Source organism: Setaria italica, chromosome V (assembly GCF_000263155.2).
Source record: "Setaria italica strain Yugu1 chromosome V, Setaria_italica_v2.0, whole genome shotgun sequence".
Lineage (NCBI taxonomy): Eukaryota > Viridiplantae > Streptophyta > Magnoliopsida > Poales > Poaceae > Setaria > Setaria italica.
The window spans coordinates 41,252,852-41,262,600 of record NC_028454.1 but is presented as its reverse complement, the minus strand read 5'-3'; the positions used below and the strand labels follow the sequence as shown (position 1 = coordinate 41,262,600).

The 9,749-nt window shown below is 46.4% G+C and overlaps 1 protein-coding gene and 1 non-coding gene across 2 annotated transcripts in view; both read right to left on the bottom strand.

The window, feature by feature from the left end:
- The window catches only part of LOC101767746 (pumilio homolog 2), a 13,718-nt gene extending 8,279 nt beyond the window's left edge, over nucleotides 1-5,439 (bottom strand). The window contains exons 1-7 of the mRNA XM_004970498.3: nucleotides 5,085-5,439; nucleotides 4,327-4,999; nucleotides 2,083-3,608; nucleotides 1,583-1,724; nucleotides 1,374-1,481; nucleotides 990-1,202; nucleotides 793-903 (exon numbers count right to left, since the gene is read on the bottom strand). Of these exons, the coding sequence (XP_004970555.1) occupies nucleotides 793-903; nucleotides 990-1,202; nucleotides 1,374-1,481; nucleotides 1,583-1,724; nucleotides 2,083-3,608; nucleotides 4,327-4,989 (2,763 nt within the window). The 5' untranslated portion in view covers nucleotides 4,990-4,999; nucleotides 5,085-5,439. The remainder of the gene's footprint in view (nucleotides 1-792; nucleotides 904-989; nucleotides 1,203-1,373; nucleotides 1,482-1,582; nucleotides 1,725-2,082; nucleotides 3,609-4,326; nucleotides 5,000-5,084) is intronic.
- Nucleotides 5,440-9,502: 4,063 nt separating this feature from the next.
- TRNAL-CAG lies at nucleotides 9,503-9,583 on the bottom strand. The gene has a single exon. It is a non-coding gene; the product is annotated as a tRNA-Leu (tRNA).
- Between the last annotated feature and the right edge of the window lie 166 nt (nucleotides 9,584-9,749).

The window sequence follows — 9,749 nt, the reverse complement described above, 5'->3', positions numbered from 1 at the left end:
TGGTATCGAGTATACAGGCAAGCCTATAAACAGCTATACAATCTCTAACACCCGCCTGCAGTCGCAGCAGGAGGATCTCGGACGTAAAGATTGGACCTAAACTCAGTGAACAACTGAACAGCCAAGCCTTTCGTCAGCTATACAATCTCTAATACATTCTTTTCAGTCTCTAGCTGTAAATTGACGTAGTATATGCCAAACTTTAGGACCAACTGGTTTCAAATGTGATCTAAGAGATAATTGCGGACCAATTAAAAGAGATAACCTTCCAGGCTAAATTCCTCTAGTCAGAATGGCATTCAATGAGCATACCATTCTGGAGTTTCATATTTGGTTCCAAGTGAAAGTATTTAAATCTGTGCATCTTTGGCAAATTTCCCCAAATAAACACCAATGCAAGAGAATGATTTAGGCATATATTAATTGTTTTTTACTCCACTGTTCATGTCTCTAGTTATTCCAACCTTATCCTTTCAGCCTGGTTTTGTAGTCTGTTATTTTGACCCTGATTTTGTAGTCCCTTGTACATTTTACCTTACAACATTGTTAACAAAAACAAATAACAGGACCCCCCCAGGTACAGGTCACCAGTTGAAATGCTTATGCAAGCCTTCTGAAGAACTAATTTTTCTAATCGGGCATGGCCACGGAAACAGAACACATGCATTACGGTGTTTGGATGCCATAGATACTGCAATATCTAATTTTACACAAGAATTAGAGTAAGTAAAATTATATATAGCTATTCAGGATTGGAAATAAAAAATGTCAGTTCAAAAGATTGGAAAGCACCTGGACAACATAGTTTCCGTATTGATCCTGTGCCAACATGCATACAGATTGCAATATCTCATCCATGACTATTTGCTGTGTTTTTGGATCAGCACAGTGTTCAAGTACTCTCTGTATAGAGACAAGGAAACTGTGAGTCTCATCAACACGAGAAGGGACAGAACGCTTACATATAGGCGCTGAACTTGAAGGTATACCTGAATGACTCTGCAGCCGTAAGGGTGGGTGGATAATGGAACAACATGACCATAGAATGTTGATATTACAAACTGAATAGAATCTTCTGGGACACGTTCAATACATTTCTGGATGACATGGTTTCCATTTTGATCACGTACACATTTCATGATATGACCATCAAGCTCGGTAACCATCTTTGTTTTCTGGTCCAGATCAACCACCTCTATTGCCTTCAGTGATGTGCAAATAGATTGGGTCAGGTAATTGTATCCGAGGTGCATTTTTTAAGGAAAAAGGGCAAGAGAAGAAAGGGAAAGAAGCCCCACAAGAAAGAGAACTCTTCGCAGCACTGATTGTATCGAGTGGTTGAGTAACAAATACAAACAAGAATCATTTAGTACCTTTTGGATAACTCGGCATCCATACATCTGAAGACTGAGAGCTAATACATGGCCAAACAGTTTATCAGCCAACTCCCTCCGTTGTTCTGCGCTTCCATGCTCAAAAAACTGGGAAAATACGCATGCAAGTCACGGAATCTTCAATCAACCTTGAAACATGTTTAGTTCTCATCCTAACAGAGAATCTTCAGGTGTAAGAAAAGAAATACCTTCTGTACCACATAATTTCCAAATACATCAGTCATCAATGATAGTGCATGAGGCATGATCTCCTCGAAGACCATGTTCTTTTCCTCGACTGTTGCGGTTTCGAGCTTTTGCTGTATGAAACGGCTTCCATATTGGTCAGCACTACAAAAACCAATGCAGATCAGAAAATGTCACATCCAAGTAGTCCACAACCATAATCCTCAAGTAAAAATAGTTCAGTTAGTAAAGCATCTTCAAACTATCAATAAATTATTGTGGCAAAAAGTAGCAGACACAAACTCTATATCAGATAGATTAAAAACTCAAGATTTATTTGCACCATTGACCTTTCCTGAACATATCTACTTGCGTGCCCTCAAAAAAAAGAGAACATATCGACTTGCAGAGGCAATAAATACAAGACAATGCTCATCAAGATATCAGTTAGGCATTTATCAGATTTTAAGATAAATATGGAGTATATCTGTATTCCAGAAAGGTACTATATGACAAAGCATACCTAAACTCAACCACATGCCCAGCGATCTCAGCAAGCTCAAAACTTCTCGCCTTGTTACTTTTAAACTCATCCAGAAGTGAGGATGGAAAGTTCTCATTCATGTAGCCACTTGGATCAGAGGTCCATCCACCCAAGTTTCTTAAGTTAGAAGGAAATCTCAGATTCCGCTCACCAAGCCTTAGTGGACTGCCAGGACCAGATGGAGAAGCAACTGGACTGCCCAATGGGCTTCCTGGGTATGCCATGCCCATGCCAAAAGGTAAATTGCCATAGTACCCATGATTTGAAGCGTTTGATTTACCTAAAAGTGGCATTTCATATTGCTTCTGCTGCTGAAGCAAAGCTTCAATATAAGCTTTTTGAACTGCAGTTAAATTACCATATGAGTTACCCATGTAACCTCTTTCCAAGGAAGGATCACCATAGCTGCCAGCTCCCTGTGTTGCATACTGCGTTGCCTTCAAGTACTGGACATAAAACGGGTCAGAAAGAGGAGACTGAAGACCTGTGGGAGCTTGATTACCACCTCGACCAAGGTTATGAACATCTGTTAGGCTCAACGTAGGTGAAGCTAAAATATTGTTTCCAAGGTTTCTTGAATCTGCACCAAGTGAAGCTATAGCAGATGCAGCAGCAGCACTTTCAAACAAAGGGGGCATCATAGAAGGCAAACCTGGGCTGAGTGGATATCCACTAAGCCCATAGTTCAAAAAGGCTGAATTTATACCATCAAAATTCTGATGTTGAGCAGGAGAACCACCCGGGCTTTCATTAGAAGATGATGGGGACTTCTGATATGAACGAGCAGATAAAGTAGAAGATCTTTGCATTTCCAAATGTCCATCTGATCTTGTGTTGGTACTATTTCTTAACTCTGCTAAACCAGCCATGCTGTTGTTAACGTCAGCAAAAGAAGTATTAGATGGTTGTGACATCGATGGCATACCCAAATATTCATCATCAGTTCCTAACATCACAGGATGCTGCTTATTATTGACTTGGGCAGCTCCAGCTTGTGAGTCAAGAGAAAATTTCTGCTGATCACTTGTCCCTCTCTGAAAGTTTGATCGACTGATGTTGTTATTACCATTCAAGGTACCACCTTTTGATAAGTTCATGCTTGACAATGCAGATAAAATATCATCAGCCCCAACTGCTTTTGAGGATACAGTGTTGAATGGCGAAGAGGAGCAATTCAGTTTCTTCTCATTGGAAGTAATCCTAACACCAACAGGTGGAAGGCCAGGACTAGGAACCCTTGCAACATAATGAGGATCTGGTGTAGCATTTCTGGAAACAGATGAACCCAGAATAGATGCAAACGTCTGAGATGTGGATGCATTAAGACTGTGACGACCACCGACATTTTGCACATTCCCAACAGGATGATGAGCTTCCAAAATATCAGTATGCACAGAATATTGGTTCTCAGCAGAATCCACTGGTTCTTGATTGTCAAGAAAAGAATTGCGACTGGCCGCACGGGAGGGATGCTCTGAAGTAGGTGTTCTGCGCCCAATATTGTCCTGAAACAACCCACATGAAACTAAATATGATGTCTGTCCAATAAAAGGTGTAGAAAGGCATGGGTAGATGAAAGCATAAATATATAAGTTAGACATGGTACGAATGTACAGAAAATTTTGAAAGTAGTTGTCTAATAGCAAATATTATCCGGAAGCATGCACACGGGTGCAAGCATCAAAGGTTTGCTTTCTCCTGTCTAAAACTTTATAAGAAAACTTGTTAGCAAATTCTACAAAAAGACAAACAATATCTCAAGATGGTGCTAAAACCATGGCATTCACAAGACCTACAGGCGTGTCACTATAACAGTTGTACCACTAACACTGACTTTAAGTGAATCTGATTCACTGTCATCCCCGATGCATGAGCTTGAACTGAGGAATTGAAGACACCATGTAATTACGACTCCAGTTAGGACCAAAAGTACCGAAATCCCCATGCTACTCCATAACCTAATGAGAGTAACATGTACCAGAACCTAATGAACAGCAGCCCAAACCATCTAGAAAATAATTTAAAACACCACATTCAAAATTGAACTTCACATGTATAATATCACTAAATTAACAACTAATAGCAAAGTGTAGCTACCAGAATAATGCACAAGGTAGAAGCCATTAAGTCTAACTATTCTTTCGAATTAAATTCAACTTCACTCAAGATAGGATTCAACATAAACAAAATGAAGCAGATTTTGCAACCCAAATAAGATCAGACCTGCAGGATATCCGCGAAGCTACGCTGCCGCCCGAGCGATAAACCAATGAGCCCATCCCCTCCACCATCCACCCACTCAGCAGCACCACCACCATCAACCCTGGCTTCCTCCTCCTGCTCAGAACCAGGATGCTGCGGAAATAGAGACCTACCCACTGCAGTCCCCGTCCCCTGTACCGCGTCCTCTTGCCCCACCTTCCTCCTGTCCCCAATCCCCCCAACCACCCCAGCTTTCAGGCGCTGGGTTGACCGCCAATCCTCCTTGGACAGCACCGGAGGCGGCAGCCGCGGGTTCAGATTTCCGTGAGAGTAGTAGTACGACAGGTAGGCTGGGTCGGCTCGGAGCTCCTCCTCCGAGAGGAGGCCACCATGCCCATTCAACGCCTCAGCAACAGGAATCGGGGCAGCCGTCACCGCAGCCTCCGCGTCGCCGCGGAGCAGGCCGCTGATGGCGTTCAGGGAACCCTCTATGGTCGGCGGCGCCGACCCGCTCCTGAACATGCTGAGTTCACGCTCCCGCTCCCTTTCGCCCGCGTCTACCGGGCGCCGCCGCTGACCACCGGCGCCGGAACTAAGCAGCGCGTCAAGCTCGTCCTCCAGCTCTCCCTCCCCACCGCCGCCGCCCATCTCCGCACGCATCGCCACGGCGCTGGCGCTCATCATCCAACAAACCCTAGGAGCACAAATCACAGAGAATGAGAGGATGAGCACGCCGAAACCCCAAATGGAAAGCTCGTACAAACGCCGCGCCCAGTTACCTCCTCGCGGCGTAAAGGCGGCTCTGCACGATCCAACCCCGCACCAACTAGCACGAGAAGAAGGGCTCAGTCACAGGAGACGAAGCTCTCCCGACCCCCCAGGCCAAAGCACCATGGAATCCAGCGGCACCAGCCCGATCGGCGCGCGGGCCGCCATTCCAACACCGATTTCTTCGGGATTCTGGAAGATCGGGACGGGAAGGAACGATTCGGGAGCGCTCAGGCTCAGATTGGACTCCGATCGGCAGGCGCCATTCCGGGCGCCAGAAGCTTCGAGCCGCTCGGAGAAGGGGATGGGGAGAGGAGGGAGAGAGAGAGAGCACACAGTAAGCAGCAGTGCGGAAGCGAGCCCGAGGAAGGAGACGGCGGAGTGATAAGCACGAGCCTCCGCGGCGCAGCCACCGTCAGATCTGAACGCCAACGGCAGAGATCTCCCCTGACGCAAGAACCCCTAGGGTTTATAACTTTTATTGCGGGCGATGGCGCAGCAGTTACTCCTTCCTGACCCCCGGGCCCCGCCGCCTGCGCAGAATTTACTCATTTTTTACTGTTTTTAGCAAGGGATCGAGATTAAAAAACTGTCCAGGAAACGCGATATTCAAAACTGTTGTGGGTCAAAGTGTTAGTTTTTCCACGGGAGACTGCGAGGTTAGTAGGTGGAGTAGTCGTTAGTGCCCGTCTCAGCAAAATTGTTGATTTAGCAAGTTAATTAATAGAGGGAAGTTTTATTCTCGTAATATTCATCTAGTGTAGTTATCGAGTTCGTAGTCTAGGCAACCGTGCGATAAAACTGTCCTTAGTCTTCTCTTTAATTAGGATTAGGGTCAAAGGTGGGCCCGGCGGTAAAAGAGAGCCCGGGTGGGACCCAAGCACGTGGATGTGCGCGCCACGTGTCAGGCCCTAGATTCGCTCGCGCGAGCGCGAGGACGGTGGCGGACCGGGGATGCGGCATTCTGACGAGGACTCCACGAAAAGAAAATCGCAACGAGCTTCCATTCTTGAGGGTAAATTCTGGATAAGCCCCAGAAGGGACGTCTTGTGATTTTCCCGCAAATGGAAGGTGGTGGTCTGTGATCCATGTGCCATTTCACCTTTGAAAGGAACTGGATAATCGTAGCTCTTGTTTTCTTTTTCTTTGAAGGAAAGATCCTGGTGACTTGGGTTTAGTGGTATATGAACTGATCCTGGCAATGGCATGTTTCTTGGTCCGTGGATATGGGTGCGCGTAAAATAACAAGAGAGGGGCTGCTTTCAGGAAAACCTTTGACCTATCCACGTCAGGTTTTCAAGATTTGTGTCTTGTAAATGGTCGAGTTTTCTAGTTCAAGATTACATTAGCTTCCACTACAGAGCATTAGAGTGGCGCACCATGCGTATGTGACCCCCTACGTCCTTTGCGAATGCATCAAGTTCTTTCTAATCGATCCGGTGGCGAAATTTTTGCATTATATAATGTGATACTTGCTTTTGTTCATCCAATTAGGGACTATGAACATGAATTAGAGTAGGCACTCTAATTTCACTCCTATTACTTATGTTTGCTTTCCTGCAGTTGACAAATTGTGTCGTGGTGCGTCACCTAATATTTGTGGTGGTAAGTAGTAACTTTGGCTTAAACGTGTGGTGGGCTAATGAATATGGAAGCATGTACAATAACACAAGCAGCGCCTGCATGTAGAAGACTCTTTGACATATCCGTCACACATTTGCGCTTTGCGAATGCGTCAAGCAGGCGGCGAAACTCTTGTATTATATAATGCGATGCTCATTTTCATTCACGAATTAGCGATTGTGAACATGAATTAGAGTAGGCACTCTAATTTCATTCCGTGTTGCATTTGCCCACATTATATTTGCTCTTTTCCGCGGACTTCTGCCATCTGCAAGTACAGTGGATTTGGAGCGGGACTCCTTTTCGCCGGAGATGGCTAGCCGTGGAGGATGGATTGTCCTGTTTGTTGAGTTTTTTTGCCAGTTTTTTAACGTGAAAAAGTTAGAAGCTCAAACAAATAGTAAATTTCTCATGCAGCTTTCGGAAAGCTAGAAACTCAAAAAAGCTAAATTTATATGGGAAACTGAAAAGCTAGTTTTCCAAGTTTTTCTTAGCTTTTTGAGCCCTAAAAGCTAAATATATCTTCTAAAAGTGAGTGTTGGCTTCTCGGAACAAAAAGCCAACAACAGTTTTTCAAAAAAGCTCAAAAGCTGCAGCTCAAACAAACAGGCCCTAAAACCGTATGAACCGCTGTTGCATTGGGAAAACCAAAACCTTTTATCCTTGAGATTGGCTTCACACCTTTTTTTTTTTTGCCGGATTACAACTTCAACAATGATGGGTTGACGGCTAGTATGAATGAGTAGCTGCGACTCTACGCTCAAGCTATGTACGTGAAGATGAGTCTAGACACAACAATGTAACACCCTAGTTTTGGGTGGTAAAAATTTTCTTCACATTATAAAAATAGGTAGGGACTTCCTCTGTTAACTTCAGTCAAAAAAATATATAATTAGGTATGCTCCCATCTAAAATATAGGTCTCTCTCTGGCCATTTTACTTTGAACACACAAAATTGCTACATACGTGATGCTCATCACCCCGGTACTTGTTTTTGTTGCGAGTAAAGAGAGTTTCGTCTACTAGGCGGGTGGGTTATTCAAGAGGTCAATGGACGCACGCATTCGCTTGCCTCAACAAAACAACAGAATCGGCCCACATCGGTTGCAGCTCTGATACTTGTGGGCTGAAATCACGAAAACTGGTCTCCAAGTCAGGACCAGCAGAATCGGATTCGATGCGGCTGACGTTTCTCCGAGCCGGAGTCCACCAGCATCAACCCAATATATGGCCATACAGACATATGTTGGGCTCGGCCGCTGGGACAAACGTCAATCCTTCGCTGCTACCTCACCAGATAACAGTCGCCTGGCGTTGACGACGATGCCTGGGACCAGCGGCATGGAGGCGTCTTTCTGGTGCTACGCGTGCAGCCGCCTCCGTCGACCCTGCGCTCAGGGCGAACCCGTCGCCGGCTGCACCCGCTGCGGCACCCCCGCCGCCGCGCTGGAGGGCATCGTCGACGTCGTGGACGCCGGCGCGTTCGTGCACGCCTGCCACCCGGAGGCCGGTCTCATCAAGCCCCCCGCGCCCAGCTTGCCCACCGTCACCATCCGCGCCGCGGGGCGCGACTGCGCCGTGTGCATGGAGGAGCTGAAGCCCGGGGTGATCGCGGCCGTCACGCCGTGCGAGCACGTGTACCACCCGCCCTGCGTCGCGCCGTGGCTCCAGGCCCGCGGCACCTGCCCGCTCTGCCGGGCGCCCGTCGCCGGCGCCAGCGACCGCGACGGCCTTGTCACGTGCCGATTTCCCAGCGGCCGGATCGGCCTCGGCCGGCGCGTCGCCGGGCGCATCCACGGGGTCAGGATGCTCGACGAGGGCGGAAAGCTCGTACGGCCCCGCGTGCTGCAGCGCGGGTTCAAGGGGGTGCACCTCCATGCTAGGATGACACTAGGAGCCTTGGTTAGCCGCGACCTCGATGTCGTGCCGGATGTGTAGTACTAGCATGTTATTTCCAATTTCCAGCATACATGTCTGTGTGCCTTATGAACTTTTGATGCATTCTTGTTTGTGAATGTATATATACTTGCATAGATAACCATGTCCAAAACGCTATGTTCCTGTTTCTTGAGTGGAAGGTGTACTATAGCACTGACTGAAACAATTCACTGGCTCTTTGATAAAGCCCTAGATCCGTTCAAGGACTATAAGTCAGATCAGAACAACCGAAAGATCCACCAGTTCATGCGTCACCAAAAGGTAACTACTCCAAATAGCTCTAGTGCGGGCATCGCCGGAAGAGTTCATCACTTCAAGCAAGCATGTTAAAACCAGTCCCCTAGAAAGAACACATATATGCAAACATTTAAGACGTTTTACTGTTTTTTAAGGTTAAAAGGGCGAAAAGTTTCGCCTTAAACTGGCGCCTTGTTTTGCCGCAACTGCGTGGCCGTGGGCGTGTCGGACGAGCAGTTGGTATAATACAACATAACGCGTTGGTGCTGGCAGAAGCGTACCCAGATCGTAGATAGTTTTGCGACATGAGGGTTTCTGGCAGTACTGCAGGACTGTTGCCAGTAATCCGTTTGGCTCAAGTGCAAGTGCCATGTCGGATGAGAAGAACTGAGAGGGCCTGCAAAGTGCAAATTAAACCTTGTCATATCCAAAAGTTCCATCATTCTGATCTGTTCTGTATGAATTTCATAGTTTTCGTAGCTCGTTGTTCATTGCTGTTGTATCTAAGGACGAAGGAGTAGCGACATTATTTCTACTGATGATCAATGAAAAAAAAATCCTACGATGAAACTCCAGGTGAGTTCGATCAAGTAGGAACTAGAACGTATTCCAAAAAAACCGCAAAAAGAAATGTCAAGAATGGGATTTGAACCCATGCCCTTTCGGACCAGTACCTGAAACTGGCGCCTTAGACCAACTCGGCCATCTTGACATTATGGTCCGTTGTTTATTTCAAACAATTTATTATATTCTACAACGCAACAACAGCACTAGCACCAATTATGCGTCATGCAGCAGACAATAAAGCCACTCGCGTTGTTTCTACTGTGCCACGCCCCCAAAATCTTGTACCGACGCCGATCAATCAAACCACAGCT